Raw genomic sequence first — 18347 nt, 5'->3', positions numbered from 1 at the left:
AATAAAGGACCCAGAACAGAACCTTAAGGGACTCCACACAACAGATCCGCTGATTCAGACCTTATTTGTGGTATCCCTTGTTTTGTCTCTGGGTCAAGATGAACGACCTCCACCACTGCAAATGTATTTATGGAAGCCTGGAAGGTAGTTCACCATGACCCAGAGACAACTTAAGGGATACCACAAATACATTTGTTTTCTCGCCTATGGGTCCCTTTGACCCTTAGATAACACAAGGGATACCTTAAATACATTTGTTTTAGGGTATTCGGGTCACCTTGACCCAGAGCAAACACAAGGGTAAAAACAATCACATGATTGCCCACTAACTGATGTTTTCAACAGTGGTCACGTCAGAAGAATAACAGAAGACTTGATAGAACAATCTCACTGATGCTCCATTTGAGTTTATAGGAAATGTTGAAACAATATCCTCTGATTGTTTTTTACTTAATAATGAGCAGCAGATGTTCAAAGTGTGCTTTAATTAAAACGGTGGAGAAGGATAGACTCTGTGCCTAAAGCCTAATTAAATGAATGGCCTTGATTTAAAGCCTCCGATTTTGAACAGGGACTGACATTACAAGGTGAGACTCTTAAAATGTTTCATACTTTATGATCTTTTGTTTGTGACCTTCTGGCTTTTCCCAAAGATTTAAATGACTGTTGAGATCACATGGAAAACATCTGGGAACTTCTAACCAGCTGCTGCTATTTAGAACATCATTAAAGCTTAAATCATTAAACGAATAAAAATCTAAAGCAATCTTTAAAAAAAAAAAAAAAAAAAAAAAGTGTTCATGTACATTTAAAACCAGCAAAGAACTTTGTTGGAACTTTGCGAAAGGAAATGCAAGTGTTTTGAGGACAACATGGAACGACTTCTCTCGCAAGAATGTGAGAATATTCCATTTGTTCACTCATCATCTTGATAACTTCGCCCAAGAATCGATACGCTTTCTCAACCCCTGCTAACAGGAGACGAACCAGCTCTGAGCCGCGGGCCGAGCTCTGGTTCAATATTAGCTTTAGACGCTATCATGTGTTCGGCGGCTTCGCCTCATTCTTCGTCCAAATGGGAGCGAATCACAAACACAAACGCGGCAGACGTTGTGATTTCACGCTAACGAGAAGCAAACAAAGTCGTGGAGCCCGTATTTGATGTGTGTCTCCCCCAGAGCAAACCAGAACCATCACTTTGATCAGGTTTCGGTGGAGAATCATCAGAGGAATCACCGCGGAGTCATGTCAGGAATATAAAGACGTCACTTACAGCGCAGTTGCTTCACTTTCGGGTTCAGGGTTTTCTGTGAAATCACTCACTTTTGAAGTTCGACTCTTGGTTCATCAGAGCAAGAGAGTTAACGGACGACAAATACTTCAGGAAACAACGTCGATGCACAACATTAGTAAGACAAGATGGTCTTTTCTTTCAAACTAGATAAGAAATGAGATGCCACACACCTGCAGCAAGGAGCTCATTTAAATGACTTTAAAACAGCAGCTAAAACAACTTCCGTGGTTCAAGATGGCAATAATAAAATTCCCCTCCCCGAATCAGCAATAATCCCAAGTTTGTATGCTATGCTATTGCTTTTCATTTAAATTGTGTGATCTCATTGTCTTGTCGGATTTCATTGTTCCTCTTTTACCTGTAAAGTGTCCTTGAAAGTCTTGATGATAATGAGACACACTTGTTATCATTGTTTCGTTTCATTTCATATATACATGTTCAGAACATAATTAGTTATCTTGCCTAAAGACAGGGAGCTGCGAACACACAACCTGCCTGGCAGAGATAATTAGAAAAGAAGGTGTTTAGGGTCTTGTGAATTATAGATAAGTTAATGGTAAATATTCATGCATTTTTTTCTTGTGACAGCCTCAGAAGGAAGAGCAGAAATAATTAGACTGTAAATAATCGAAATACTACATTCAAGATGTGTTTGTCATTGTTGGAACAATTAAAATGATGTATTCGAATTCTACAAAGCTAGAGCCTTTTCACTAGAAATTTAAAAGAAAAATTAAACAAGGACAAGCTTTTAAAAGACGATATAATGTATATTTTAGAGCAGATTAATTCATATTTCCCACCTTGTCGCATTAAGGGTGGTAGATTTCACTTTACAATTAGACCTCGGCTCCTGCAAGGGTTCGAGTAATTTTACTTTTAAAAAGAAATAAACAGTGTCTTTGTTAAAGTCAGATCATGTTGGTGTTGCAGGTGCGAAGTAAAACTGCAGGATGGGTGTAAGTCTAACCATTATCATAGAGAGTATTATAATGTAGTAGTATTTTTTTTCATATTCATTAATATATTATATCGACTTTTTTATGTGAATTATCAAATTAAAAAGAATATGGCATTTTTGTTGCTAATTATATTGTGGGACAAGTATAAATTATTGTTCTTATAAAAGATAATTTAAAAATGTAAGCATTACCAATTAAAATGTATTAAATGGGCCGACAGTTTTCTCAGAATTGGTTATTGAAACTAAACTAATAATATTAACCAAATAATAAAATAAACTCATTTTCCGTTTCACTTCATTAAATAAAAGATTTGAAATTATGCTAAATATAAATGCTGCATTAATTTTGCGTTAAATTCACAATACAATTCGGATGAAAATGGATAGAATGGATGAATGAAAATGGAGAGTAAAGGGGGAGTGAGAGAATGCGAGAGAGAGAGAGAGAGAGAGAGATAGAGGGAGAGAGAGAGTGAGAGAGAGAGAGTGCGAGAGAGAGAGAGAACCGTCATGAACACTTCACTTCAGCGCCGTGGATGACTGTGGTCGTATAGTTTCGTGGTCACTGTGGAAGTACTTTGGTCTCCCAGGTACGCGGTCCAGGGGCCCCGAAACCTCCCGGAGACAACTTGTTGCTGTTGTTGGTCTCATCTTGCAAAACGCGTGGGGGTCTTCAGGATTTTTTTTTTTTGTTGGTCCAACAGCACATCTGGACATCCTCTCCTGCGCGCTTTTACGCGCAGATCCGGCGCTTCAAACTCTCTTAAAAAAAAAACCTCCGTCGCTGCTTCTGTCTCCACATGTCCAGCAGCTGCTCCACTTCTTCTTCACCCGTGTTCCTCTGAGCAAAGCGACCCCCACAGCCGCCGCTCAGGATGGCTGCAGGTGTGGCGGCGTGGCTGCCGTTCGCCCGCGCCGCGGCCATCGGCTGGATGCCGGTGGCGAGCGCGTCCATGCCGGTGCCGCCGAGCGAGAAGCCGCGCGGCAAGGAGGGACTGATCGTGCTCAACGTCAGCGGCTCCAGGTTCCAGACCTGGCTCAGCACGCTGGAGCGGTACCCGGACACCCTGCTGGGCAGCTCGGAGAGGGAGTTCTTCTTCCACGAGGACACCCACGAGTACTTCTTCGACCGCGACCCGGACATCTTCCGTCACGTCCTCAACTTCTACCGCACGGGGAAGCTGCACTACCCGCGCCAGGAGTGCATCTCGGCGTACGACGAAGAGTTGGCGTTCTTCGGGATCATCCCCGAGATCATCGGGGACTGCTGCTACGAGGAGTACAAGGACAGACGGAGGGAGAACCTGGAGCGCATCCAGGACGACGAGGAGTCGGACCAGAACAACGACCTCACCCCGTTGGACTTGAGCTTCAGGGAGACCATGTGGAGAGCCTTCGAGAACCCTCACACCAGCACCATGGCTCTGGTGTTCTACTACGTCACCGGTTTCTTTATCGCGATTTCGGTGATGGCCAACGTGGCCGAGACCGTACCGTGCGGTTCCGGGCAGAACCGCGTCGTGGAGCTGTCCTGTGGAGAGCGCTACGCCTTGGCGTTCTTCTGCCTGGACACGGCGTGCGTCATGATCTTCACCTTCGAGTACCTGTCGAGGATGTACGCCGCCCCGAGCCGGTTGAAGTTCGTGAAGAGCGTGATGAGCGTCATCGACGTGGTGGCCATCATGCCCTACTACATCAGCCTGGTCATGACCAACAACGAGGACGTGAGCGGCGCCTTCGTCACGCTGAGGGTTTTCCGGGTTTTCCGAATCTTCAAGTTTTCCCGACACTCGGCCGGACTTCGCATCCTGGGTTACACCCTGAAGAGCTGCGCCTCGGAGCTGGGCTTCCTGCTCTTCTCGCTCACCATGGCCATCATCATCTTCGCCACCGTCATGTTCTACGCCGAGAAAGGTTCTTCAGCCAGCAAGTTCACGAGCATCCCAGCGGCCTTCTGGTACACCATCGTCACCATGACAACACTCGGGTAGGTGATGCTGACGGCAGCTTCTAAATTAACAGGTTGTGTTTGAAGTCAAAGGTTACATCAAGGAAGCCTTTAAATAACCTTGTGTTGTGATCGGAAATGTTTTGAATGGTTTCCTCCAATAATCCCTAAAGATTGTTTTGAGGTTATTGATGGTTTTGCAAGAAATCCCCAAGGTGTCTTCAACAATTTCTGTCGGACCAACAACTCTGTTGTTCTGCACAACTTCGATCATCAGTTTCTACTCACCTTCATGTCGACCAAAGGTTGGGATTCTTTTCAGAGTCATTAGTTCCTTTTCAGAGTTATAAGCAGAAGTTTATGACATTTCAATGCAGCGACTTGAGCTCTTTTGTAAGTAAGTAAGTAATTTTTATTTGTATAGCGCTTTTCTAGACCAGGGTCACAAAGCGCTTAAACAATCAAAACAATATTCAATAAAGTATATACTTTAAACGGCAAGATAAAACTGATAACACAACAGGAGTTCCAGAAAATCAAGGAAAAGCCTGAACAAATAAAAATGTCTTAAGATGTTTCTTGAAGGAGTCAGTAGATCATCAAACACAGAGGAAGATTGTTCCAAAGCTTAGGAGCAACGGTCTGGAAGGATTTCTCTCCTCTGGTCCTGAACCGTGTGCGTGGAACCATCAGTAGATTTTGATCCACAGACCTCAGAGCCCGAGCTGGGGTGTAAGGCTGGATCAGATCACTGATGTAAGGAGGAGTCTGACCATGAATAGATCTGAAAGTAAGAACCAGAATTTTAAAGTTGATCCTAAAAGAAACTGGAAGCCAGTGAAGAGTTTTAAGGATATGAGAAATGTGAGTTCTTCTACTAGAGCGGGTTAGAATTCTCGCTGCAGAGTTTTGTATTAACTGCAGGCGAGACAGATCCTTCTTGTTTAGACATTTTCCTAAGTTTAGAGATTTTTCTCAGCTGAAGGAAACAGTTTCTGGTCAGTTTTCTTCAGTGTTGAACAAGAGACATGTCTTTATCAAATACAACACCCAGATTTCTCAGGCTCAATTTGACAGACTGACCTAAGTCACCCAAGTACTGACTCAACCCTGGAACCTTATCATCAGGAGCAATCACCAGAGTTTTGTCCAAAAACATCCAAATACCTCCATGGTACTCGTCTGTAACGTCCATCTTGAACTGAAGACTCAATATGAGGAATTGTTCCAGAAAAACTAAAGTAAAACTATATTTAAAGCTTTTTTATAGCAGAAGCTAAAGGCTAACATGCTACATAAACAGGAAACACTCGGGTAAATATCGCGACAGCTTTTTGGCTTAACTCGACTTATCCTTATCCCATTTTTCTCATCATCCATTAATGTCTTCCTTGTCTCCCTTTATCCAGGTATGTCCATCTCCAACCATCTCACCCTAATAAAGAATCATTTCATTCATTTCTAAAAACGACGGATCAGAAACTAGTGCCTCATCAAAACACTTATGAAGAAAGGTTTTTAATTGCAATGTTTTAAAGATCTTTCGAAATCCAAGGGTAACAGAAAACCAGCTTCTGTCTCTTCTCCAAACGTGTCTTCGATGCTTTCATGAAGAGTTTTTTCAGAAATAAATTGGAAAAAGCAATTACACAGCTCGCCCGCCAACCAAAGTCACATGACCAGTCCGGGTCTAGAAAACATGATGCAATATCTGTGAACAGAAGGAGTCACTTTTCTTATCGACATCTTCGGGAGGAAATATATTGCTGCCGTATGATACACTAGACAAGGTTGGAAACCAAACTAGTGTCGAGAGGAGAGGACGACCAATGAAGACGTGAAGAGGTGCGAGTAGAGACGAGGATTAGGATAGGCAGATGGAAAATGGAAGAATAAAAAATACAATTTTAACTCAACTAACAAAACGGATCGCTGAAAAAGTAATTACAACTTCTCATAACGTGGTGAATTATAGATCCAGTCGCAGGAACACGTGTAATTTGGTGAGCAGATACCTGGACGTCTCTGCTCGTCAAGTAATCGAATCAAACCAAGTTATAAATAGACAGCGATACTTTCAACCTGACAAGCAACTTGATCCTGCAGAGAAACGTGCCTGACCAGGTGAGACTGCTCACGTATGACGGACGGGAGACGTGATGCCACACATGTTGTGATTGAATATGACCTTTTTTTTTTCTTGAAGGTTTTCATAGTTGTTTTTTTTGCAATCGAACAATTCTACAGACTGTAGTATTGTTAAATATGTTTTATTTTGTTATATTTATTCAACTAAATTGGACTCTGAGATCATTAGGAAGTCAATTATTTAAGTGTGCACAGTATAGTTGGGTAAAGAAAAGTATTTACAGCAGTGTATTGAGGACGTTGAGGATGTTTCTTCTCAAACATTGCAGGTAAAATCCACCTTAGCAAGCGTTAATGAGACTCAAAGGTACATTCAAATTAATTATGTATCATAAGAGTCACACTGATGGATTAAGGGTCAAGAAAGAGAGTTAGAAACAACTATTTTATTGTATGATACAGCAAATAAAAGTTTGTCTATTTCCTTAACAAGTTACTACCAATTTTTAGCATCATTATATATATTTTTTAAATATGTCAAAGGTCATGTTTCGATGGCCCACAGATACCCCGGATCTCTTGCTCACGGGGAACAGATTCTCTGGCTCTAAAGGTTCATTTAAAACGTTTTACAGACGTCAAAACACACATGCCACATGCTGCGTGTGTGTGTGTTTGCATGTGTGTGCGTGTGTGTATCACGTTTCTGTGATCCGCCTATAGACATATATCATGGCCATGTATTATTTAGTCACGTGCTGAACAAACAAATTATTCAAGCTGGAGACAGACAGCGAGTACAATCAGGAGTGGAAGCTTAAACGTTCAATTTAATAACAGGACTGTTGATCCTGTACTTGCCAATAATTCAGCTTTAAAAAAAAAAATGTTAAAATATAGTAGAACAAGAGGAAATGAGTTGTAAAAGTCACAGGACAATAAGGACAAAGACGCCGTTCACAAAGAAAGATTAAAAAAAGAAAAAGTGTTTTGTGTTTATGCCTCTAGAGGGTTTAATTTCCCCCAAATCTATGTTGTCAGGTAAGAAATGTGCATTTTCAGCTCTCAGTAACTCAGCCAAAATGTAGAAAATACAAACACAACATATTAGAAGAACTGCATTACTCACTAAGAACCCTGTAGTTTAGGTAGTAGATAACTTTATCAAATACCAACAAAAAGTTTGAAATTCAAAGAATGGTGACGGTAACTATTTATTTTCTTATAATTTGAACAAAACAACAAATCATATCGACGAGTAGCCTTTAAGCATTATAAATAAAAAACAAAAACATTTTGTCATAAAAAGGTGCAAATATTAATTATCATACATTTAAATCCATATGTTTTCCACTCTGAAGATGGAAACTCATAACTGCCTATTCATCCTTTTTTTTTAACCTAATTTAACAAAATGACTCTTGCAGTCCTTGACATGTCATTCAACAGATACCGCGAAGGACAAAGTTTTATTTCAAACACATGAGCTTTATACTCTCCTTTTTGCGCTAACTGTATCCTCCCTCACTATATTCTCCGTCCATCTGTCTACCTCCCCATCCACCCTCCCAGCTGGTCGCAGCAAGAGTCTGGTTCTGCCCGAGGTTTCTGCCTTCTAAAAGCAAGTTTTTTTCCGCGCTACTGCCACGCTGTGATTCACTCATTGTCAAGTGGCTGGGATCTGTTTTCTTTTCTGAAATATACTGTAATCCTTCTTAAAATGTAAAGTGTCTTGAAATAACTTTTAACACTTTTAATAAAATGAATAAAAACCCTCATCTTATAATGTTAATCTGCATAATGGTTGTTCCACATTAAACTATTTATCCATAAGGCAAGTATTGGAAGCGTGGACCTCTGTGTAGCTGTAGTGAGGTGGTTCTCTCACCCCAAAAAACAGGACATATTTGTTTTCAGCAAAGCTGTAAGATGTTTCGTGGTTGGGTTTTTGAGGGTAAACAGTTTAACATTCATACGCCTCCGATTCAAAGTATTTTTAACGTAACGCCGACTGGCTGGTTTATCAATTAGCTGTGGAGTTGAGTTTTCCCTCGATATATATAAGATAGTAAGTAAGTAAAGGTTATTTATAAAGCTTCTTTCTAGACCAGGGTCACAAAGCGCTTTAACAATCAATAACAATACCCAGTTAAAATATATACTATAAAAGGCCAAGACACATAACAGAAAATCAGGGAAAAGCACAAATAAAAATGTTTTAAGATGTTTCTTGAAGGAGTCAGTAGATCATCAAACACAGAGGAAGGAAGATCATTCCAAAGCTTAGGAGCAACAGTCTGGAAGGATTTCTCTCCTCTGGTCTGGAAGCATGTTCAAGAACCATCAGTAGATTCTGATCCACAGACCTCAGAGCCAGAGCTGGGGTGTAAGGCTGGATCAGATCACTGATGTAAGGAGGAGTCTGACCATGAATAGATCTGAAAGTAAGAACCAGAATTTTAAAGTTGATCCTGAAAGAAATTGGCAGCCAGTGAAGAGTTTTAAGAATCGGAGAAATGTGAGTTCTTCTACTAGAGCGGGTCAGAATTCTTGATGCAGAGTATCGCAGTTAGTACATAACAGCAGGAGAGACAGCTCCTTCTTGTTTAGACATGAAAATAAACTGTTACAATAGTCTTAACTAGAAGACACAAACGTCTGAATTATAAGCTCCAGATCATGTTGAGACATCGTTTCCCTAAATTTAGCGATAATAGAAGCCATTTTCTTGAGGGTAAGCAGGGGTTCTTCTTCTTAGGCCCACACAAGTTATTCAGTAGCGACTGTACCAAACCTTTCTATTTTCACGTGACAACCTGTGTCATCTCAGTGTTATCTTGAGCTTTTAAGCATATATTTTATTGAGTTTTGTTTTTGATTGTTTAGGCACTTTGTGACCCTGGTCTGGAAAAGCGCTATACAAATAAAATAAATTACTTACTTATTTCGAATCAACAACTGTCAGGAACTGTATTCCTTTGGATGGAAATGTCACAATAACACTCTGCGCTGGAATGTTCTCCCAGAATAAGCGACATGACTGAAGCGCTATAGTCAAGACGACAAGGTCAACATATGTGCTTGAACGCCGCTCCGAACCACTGTGTTGAAAACTCACCGATCCACTCTTGCACTTCCCGCTGCCGTGGCCCGATTCTAATAATCGAGTTAACGCATCAGCTTCGAACCAAATGACTATCTTTAATCGTGGCTTTAATGAAGCCGCCGTGATGGGCAGTCGCATGGAAACCACTTAAAGGATGAAACTTAATTAGCCAAGATGAAGGCGATTGACCCCCCAAGGTTTTTACATGTCAGAGTCACGAGACCTCCAAGCTCAGCTCCCAGAATCAGAACAAGGGTCCATCTTCACTGCATGATTGACTTATACTGTTTCCAATCTCTGAGAAATACTCAAAGCTCCTACTTTCGTTGACAGAACATCCTGAGCTGTGTTTTCTTCAGTGGTTGTGATCACGTTGTCTTAGAGCCGAGAAAGTGATCACGATCAATCGGCGATCATTGACTGAGTCAACCTATCCAACCCAGCCTTGTGTTGTGTGTGTGCGTATGTGCACGTGCGAGTGTAGGGTGTCGTCTGCACATGTCGCCCACATGACACGTCGGGATCCAGTGGCTCGGGCGGATCACCCGGGGTTTGACAGGAGGACAGGTGACCGGCGTGATCTGAAATCAGTCGTTATATAACAGTCGACGGCTTCTCCCGGGTGTTCCTGGAGGTCAGAGGTCGAGATCGGTCAAACATATCGAGCAAAGTCAAACAAAGAATACCTGTTAATTACCGGAATGCCTCCGCTGTTACCATGGGAACCGTTATAGCTGACAATCAAAACGTATTGGTCTCAATTTCAGAAAGCAAGCAATTTTCTAACACCACACTTGACATTTCTTACGCTTATATTAACCAATTGAATACTCTATATGTCATTTTTAATGATTATAAACTTTGGTCCTTTTCACGTAAGTCTAGCCAATCACTGAAGCCAATATTAACTGATCAGAAGCAACATAAGGCGGGTCTTTATGTCATTATGTCACTACTCACAAGCGTGGCCGAGCCATCGCAACAACATCATCCTGCTGTACATTGTTCGGGTTCCTCCACTCATGACCCGCACTTTAATCTGGAGAGTTCTCACTCAACTTGATGGTAAATTACCCAAACACATATTTAGAAGGAGCAGGAAATAAACTTCCGGCTTTCAAAGTAAGAGCAGCGCATCAGCATAGGGTTCCGTCTGCCTTGATATCCCTTATTTATTCGTCATATTTGTACAGTTTTAAGTCACCAGACGATGAAGGTTTAAGATTTGAAATAGTACACCTTCATAACATCATTTTTTTCTAATTTTATTTTTATAAATTTCCTGTTTTTACAAGATTTTTTATAGCTTGATTTTTACGCTATACATTTTCTTGAACTGAACTAGTACTTTTTTCATATGTACATATTTTTAAACATGTTTTACTTTGTCAGCCCACCAGAATTATGGGTCTTTAGTACTTTAATACTTGTACATAATGCTAGTTCTTGGAAAACAAACTTTAAAACTTAATAAAAAATATGATTTCTGAAGTCAGTGGAGTTCATCCAGTGACTTCCAGCTCTGCTGTATCTTTCCCATCATCCTTGGTTCTTGTTAATAAAGCAATATATTTCTTTAGTGCACCATTTTACAAATGGTTAATTAACTCATGAAACACAGTTGAGATAAGTCATGAAACACAGAAACCACAATAGAAGAAGCCAACAAATATATGAATGATCCTGGCACGTCACTTTATAAACCGTATTATCTCTTTCATTTGCTCACAAACAACCACTTATTTGTTCAATCAGCTTCATTGAGTCCCAGCAGAGACTCGCAATAATAGATCAGGGACGTTTCTCACACAAGTGCTCATAGATAAGAGCCGTCGTCTCCCCGCGTGTGATTTCTTATGCATGTATGTTTGTTTGCTGACTGGCGTCAGTGTAATGATCCGGCCTGGACGGGTTCGGAGATTGCTTGGCGTTACGTTCTCGTAGTTGCTATATATTCCCCTGTGACCAGCAGCATGGAGGCTGTATGGCCTTGACACACTTTCTTCCTATTTTCATATGTAATGTATGTACATATTTCACCCCCCACCTCCACCGGGGCAGAGCCCGACTGAATATTTGTATTCAGGTTTAACGGCACAGGCCGTTTGTGATGCAATTCTTCGAGGCTATGACTGGAAATTGCATCCGAGTCTTCCGGTGTCAGCCCGAATGATTTTCCATGAATCTTTATCTGCTTCTTTTATCGAAAAAAATAAATCCATGTCCGCAAAATGACAAAAACTTTAATTAATTCAGAGTTAGATTTTTCTGGCCTCTAGAGATCAGCTTGATGAACTACATAATTATAAAGGATTATAAAGTTTCTTATTTAAAACAAAACTTTTCTCATTAACCCTGCCTTTGTCTGTTGTTGGCTTTTGAAAGCTCCTCAAAAACCAAGTGCAGTTTAGTTAATATGTTTCAGGAGCGCAAAAAGGTTATTTTGTCTTAGTTTTTTTTTTTTTACTTATCATGTATCTTTAGGGGTTATTTAACAGATAAAAATGTATATTTCTTTAAAACAAAGTATTCCAAAACAAATAAAACAAATAAAACTCTTGATATATATATATTTTGTTATTCATCATTTATCTTTTGGGGTTATGTAAGGGATAAAAAAAATAAAAAATGTTAAAAACAAATTATTCTGAAACAAATACAACAAATAAAACTCTTGATTTTTTTTTCAATTAACCATATATATTTTGGGGTTATGTAAGGGTAAAAAATATATATATATATATATATATATATATATATATATATATATATATATATATATATACATGTATATATATATTTGTGAAACAAATTATTCAAAAAGAAATACAACAAATAAAACTCTTGATATTTATTCATTTTTTGTTGTTTTTTTGTTGGTTGTCTAACTCTAGTATCTAAACAATTTGTTATATATATAAGCTCAAAAGTAAACATGTATAAAAAACTTTAAAAGAGGAACGAAAAAACATATTCTGCGTAATAAATAGTTTTAAATTCATCTAAAAATGTTTTGTGGCTCAATCACAGACCTCCCAACTAAACAGTTCCATCCTCAACTGTTTTTTTTTCCCAGCCAGCATGGGTCACAGGGACTTCAATAGGATTTTGATGCATCTAAATTATGCTTTTGAAACTGATACTTTTTAAAAAGAGAGTAAGATGTTAACTATGAAGTTGAAGCAGCGAGGGACCTTTCATGGAAACAATAATCATAAACCAAAAGTGCTCAATTACAAGCAGGTCTTGATCTTGTTCAAGGAAAAGCAGTAGAAATCAGGTTAAAAAAGATCCACTCAGCGTGGATCATCCCCTATCTTCTGCGCTCCAGCAACATCCTGAAATAAGTCGTGCGATTGATGGCTGCTGAGATCACAAGCAGCTTCTTTATGATGTTTAGCTCATTAGAGCAGAAACTCCAGCAGAGAGTGTGAATCGCATGATCATCATCATCATCATCGTCGTCATCATCAGAGACACATTGTGCGTAATAAACCCATTCGCCCACATTATCAATCCGGCAGCAATAACAACAGACGAGAACATTATCTCGTGCTCGCTGTGTGTTCGCCTCCGAGCGTCATTTTGCCTCTTTGTGCGGCTCATCTGTCTTTGTCGCCGCTCGTTCACACACCAACTCAAATAAGATATTAAACCGGTGACACTGATTCAGTTATCAGGGATGTAACACTGTTTGCTGACTAAAATATCCCGCAAGATGTAAAAGATCTCAAAGAAGAAAATAATCGACTTCAGAGTTTAGAATCTTTGTGATCATTGCACATCAGAGAAGTGTTGATTCCAGTTAAACACTTTAGAAGATCAACCACTGCCTTGTTTTTTCATTTCAGAATCCAGGTTCATGAAGGGTCGACTGTGCTTTCAAGTCTCGCTAATTAATACAGCTAATGGAGCCAATGATCAGGTTTTGTGTTGAGCTTACTGAAAAAATGATTTAATAGATATCAATTTTGGGAGGGAATATTGCAATATAGATTCAAAAAGCATAAGATCCAGTATTTGCACATCATCACACAAGCTTGCATACCATACATGCACCAATAAAGTTTTACCTTACCTTACCTTACCATGACCAACATGGTTGAACTCTCAGAACCCACTTGACTACTTCAAACAACAAGTGACTCGGACAAAACAAATTAAACGGAGAGAATCTGACTTTGCCAGCTGATTTTTCGTGGACCATATGGAGAGCAAGAAGGTTGAATCACACCATTAAACTTGTTCAGGAGCTCGAACTACACGTCCTGATGCAACTACAAACATCTGACTCAGTTATTCCTGGGATGTATGAATGTATGAGACATGAAGTTTTAATGAAAATAGTCAGTATGGACAGTGGCTTTAACCTGTGACTTTTTCTGAACAAGAATCTCACTCTCACTCAGTGAGAACAAAGGAACAAATAAATATATATATTATTATTATAATTAGTTAGTTGAATTATCAAAATGACATTGTTGTTACCCGTTAACACTTTTAACTGGGGTGTTTTTGTGAAAAAAACAACAAATTCAGTGTCTCTAAATGGACTCGCAGGCTAACCCATAGTGACTGTAGAGCAGACCTGGGCAAAGTGACTGTATTTATGCGGCCCTCGTAATGTCAAAGTATGATCATGTATAAACGGTTCTAATGCATTAACGAAAATTTTGTATTTATTGTCGATTTACATTTTCACATAACACTTCCCTCCTTTTTGTGTGTAATTTTTTGTGTATATATGAATCCCTCAAAACATTTGTTTTTAATTGAAGAAATGTTTTGAAAAAAACTCATCTATACAAGAATAAAATTGCAGCTTACTTAACTAAATAAATGTCATGGCCTAATGACGCATGTCCTTTTTTTTTTTAGGGATTTTTTTTATTCTTTCTTTTTGCTTGACGGCCCCTAACAACATTCACAGAATTGAACGTGGCCCTTGAAAGAATTTTAATTGCCCACCCCTGCTGTAGAGGGCAGAGCATGCATGAAATAGAAATGTTGTTTAAAATGGAATTAAAAAAAAGTACACTGTAACAAGTTTTCTCGACTTTCATTATTCAAGAGCTGCTTTTTATTCTGAATCTAATCAAAACGAATTACAAAACTTATGAATCAAAATTGTGGGAAAAGTGAATAGAAAATGCAGCACTTTTTGCCCCGAAACAAAAAGTTTAACAATACATCTTGCTGATAATAAAAATCATTCTACACATACTCAAATAAAAAAATAATGTAGAAATGAAAATAACACACTGGATATACTAATAGATGCTAAAACCAAATGATTCATTCAAGTGTCGGTTCTTGTTGCCCTTGTAAATGACAGTTTATCTTCTAGAAGAAATGTTTATTCTTCCCGCTTATATCACATGCAGAACTTACAGGTTGATCTGAATAGTCACGACAACACCTTATGTTACGGAGGAATCATTGCTCAAATAACTCACTCAAACTCAAGTCGCACAAGAAGATAAAATGTTAGCCAGAGTCCATTAGGCAGGTCAAATATTCCTACTCACTGACCCTATTGTCTGAAACTGGAATTCTGAGGACATGTATGAGCTGTTATCTGGACCACTTCGAGTTCCCTGTGAATTATATTCCAGGTTGAGTTCACCATAAGTATTTATAGCTCTTTCAAGCCACATGTCCAGTGGGCCAGATTATGCCCCCCTGCCATGAGTTTGACCGAAATACCTTCAACCTACATTCACGTGAAACTGTCGTGACATGTAAAACATTATTAGCAGACAGATCTCCAGGTGATGAATCCTCTAAGAAAGAAAGAGATCTTTATGTTTTCCTTTTTGTGTGGAGTTCATAGATTCTCCTCTTGCTTTCCTTGACTGGAAAAGGTAATTTTAAAACTAAAGAAGTTCTACAAAAAATCTCAACTTTGTCCGTTGATTATCAAATTGTTGTGGTTTTCTCTCGTGTAATTTCCTCATCAGCGAAGTCCTCTGGGCATCGTAACCAGCTGCAGGTGGACACGGTCTCGGTCTCGGAGGAAAGTCAATTAGTTACCATGACGACAGCCTGCAGATCAGACCTAAGCAGGTTTAGTTTGATAAAGGAGGATATTAAGAAACTTTGTGCATCTGCTCCAAACATGTTTCTCTCCACTCGTTCAGGGAAAAAACACTGAGGGTGAAATATTTGGACGCCGTGAAACTCAAAAGAGTGAATGCAAGTTTAAACGGCTCATGTCCGTCACATGACTCGTTCACGTGTGGCGGGGAGTCATCCAGAGGCCAGAGATGTGCAGACGAGTCGTCTTTCACAACTTTGGTTCACCTGTCCTCTCACGTGTGGCGGATCACATGCCTGTCGGTGTCGGAGAGGTTTTTAAGTAATTGTGATGGAACACCGGAGCTGGACTCATTGTTAGCGTAGCAAACGATTCCCTTCCTGAGGCTTCTGCTCAAAATCTGATCTTTTAATCCACGCTGAAATTATATCCAGTCGTTAAAAACTTGTATCGACATTCAGGAAAGTACAATTTGTATGAAGAAGATGTGGTTATCAAGCAAAACAACTGTGGTTTCAATAGAATTTGTTGAGAAGATGATATTGATAATACATAGAATATATGACTCAATTACTGTGGATTCCTTAATTTAGCACCTTCTGCTTCACGTGTTGTTCAGCTAAAGTCACTTTGAGCTTACTGAGATCAACAATATTTCAAATGCTAAAAAGGTATGTCACTCTACGGATTAAATAAATATAGGACAATAGTAATGGGTTTAAAAAAAGGTCTGCACTCTGATGGAATCTCTATTCACACATAAGTTGTGTCCATTCATGTAAGTAAGTAATTTTTATTTGTATAGCGTTTTTCCAGACCAGGGTCACAAAGCGCTTAAACAATCAAAACAATATTCAATAAAGTATATACTTCAAAGGTCAAGATAAAACTGATTACACAACAGGTGTTCCAGAAAATCAAGGAAAAACAAATAAAAATGTCTTAAGATGTTTCTTAAAGGAGTCAGTAGATCATCAAACACAGAGGAAGATCGTTCCAAAGCTTAGGAGCAACAGTCTGGAAGGATTTCTCTCCTCTGGTCCTGAACCGTGTTCAGGAACCATCAGTAGATTCTGATCCACAGACCTCAGAGCCCGAGCTGGGGTGTAAGGCTGGAATCAGATCAGTGATGGAAGGAGGAGTCTGACCATGAATAGATCTGAAAGTAAGAACCAGAATTTTAAAGTTGATCCTGAAAGAAACTGGAAGCCAGTTAAGATATTTAAGGATCAGAGAAATGTGAGTTCTTCTACTAGAGCGGGTCAGAATTCTCGCTGCAGAGTTTTGTATCAACTGCAGGCGAGACAGATCCTTCTTGTTAAGACATTAGCATTTATCATGGAATTCATTCATTCATTCATTCATCGAAAGAAAAACTTCTGAAGAAGTCACTTGCAAACCAGTGAAATGATAACAAATGCAGTAAAAATAATCACCATGAGTAAATACGTTTGAGTGGTCATTTAAAAAAAGCTACTTATAGTTTCATCTAACCTGCTGGTTTGTATTTAGTCTCTCGGGGTTCCTCTTATAGATTATGAGCCCACGCGGTGCAGCGACAGCAGCGTAGAGGACACTAAGAGCTAAATTACTCCCTCCAGGTCCGTCTGTGATCTCCAGTGATCTCCACCGAGAGGACGAGAGAAGGTATACGAACGGCTGAAATGGGCTTCCTGGGGGAGTCGTGCCCGTGTGTCGTGAAGTGGAGAGCCATCGTAGACCTGCTTCTTTAGAGGTTTTAAACTCCAGTATTGTCGTCCAGAGGCGGGTTAGGTTAAGAGGAAAAAAAGAAAATGACTCCCATCTCCTCGAGTGTGATTAGATTAGTCACCTTGGTCTGGTTCAGCTTTAATAATATAGATAACGTTGGAGCGTTTAATGAATGTCACGAGGTAAACTGTGACACTGTCAATTCAGCTGGTTAGTTAGTGTTTCTGTGTGATTTCACCTGACCATTTATTGTTTTTAAAATCCACCAATAACTTAGTTAAATGCCTCACATTCTGGTTAACGGACTGAACTTGGGTGAAATAGAGAAGTTTTGGGGGTGGTTTGTGTTGTGCACCATTTGTACAAAAGCGTTTTTTTATGGGCTATTTTTAGTTTGGTGTTTTGTTCTCCATATGATGTATGTTGTTTTGAATTTTTGATTGTGATATATATATTTTTTAATTTCTATTAGTTATTTCATTTGTGAAACAAAAGTTGAATATTTGTTCATTAATATTTTACATGAAATGGAACCGTCTTGAGGTTGAGCCACAGGAGGTTCTGCTCAGGATTTATTTTGCTTTTCAGAATCAGAAAACCTTTATTGCCAGTGTTGTTATTTATATTCAGTCTTTGCTTTTGTGATGGGCCATGAATATTGTTTTGGATTTTTTTTAACCCATGGACTGTGTACAGTTTTCAGAAAAAAGAAAAGACAAAATGGCAAAAAACACTCACCCTTGTGTCGACTAAGGATAATAATTATTTTCAAAGTAATCTGTTCATTTTTAGTTTTAGACAAAAATGTTCATTTTAATGTAGCGACTGGAGCTCAGTTGTCTTCATCTTCGTCCAAAAAGACTATGTTTTAAGATTGTTTTTGGCAGACACTGCTAGGCCAACATCATACACAGCCAGGAAGAACTTGTGAGGGCCACCAGTGTTTTGGGTGAACTAACCCTTTAACTAGCTTCACTGCTGAACGTAAGGTTGCAGAAGACCTTGACTAGCTCCTTGCTTACGTTTCTGTAGAGGATTTCTGAGTTCCACCAAGTCTCGCGCGTTCGTTCATCACCATTTATATCATAGGATTTATAAGGATTAATTAAAAAAAAACGATAACGTGTATATTTGTCATCTATACTAGTTATTTATTTTAATCTTTTGAACTTGTCATTTTTGTGAACGCATTCTATTAAT

General features: G+C 39.2%; 1 protein-coding gene across 2 annotated transcripts in view; it reads left to right on the top strand.

Moving 5' to 3' along the window:
- Positions 1–2834: 2834 nt before the first annotated feature.
- Positions 2835–18347, top strand: part of kcnd2 (potassium voltage-gated channel, Shal-related subfamily, member 2) — a 47454-nt gene continuing 31941 nt past the window's right edge. For both annotated transcript variants that reach the window (XM_087786905.1, XM_087786906.1), the window contains exon 1: positions 2835–4245. In XM_087786905.1, coding sequence (XP_087643031.1) covers positions 3134–4245 — 1112 coding nt within the window. In that variant the 5' untranslated portion in view covers positions 2835–3133. The remainder of the gene's footprint in view (positions 4246–18347) is intronic.

Source organism: Callionymus lyra, chromosome 3 (assembly GCF_982586985.1).
Source record: "Callionymus lyra chromosome 3, fCalLyr1.hap1.1, whole genome shotgun sequence".
NCBI classification, from domain to species: domain Eukaryota; kingdom Metazoa; phylum Chordata; class Actinopteri; order Syngnathiformes; family Callionymidae; genus Callionymus; species Callionymus lyra.
Note: the sequence above shows the minus strand (reverse complement) of the source record. Positions and strands in the feature narration are given on the sequence as shown.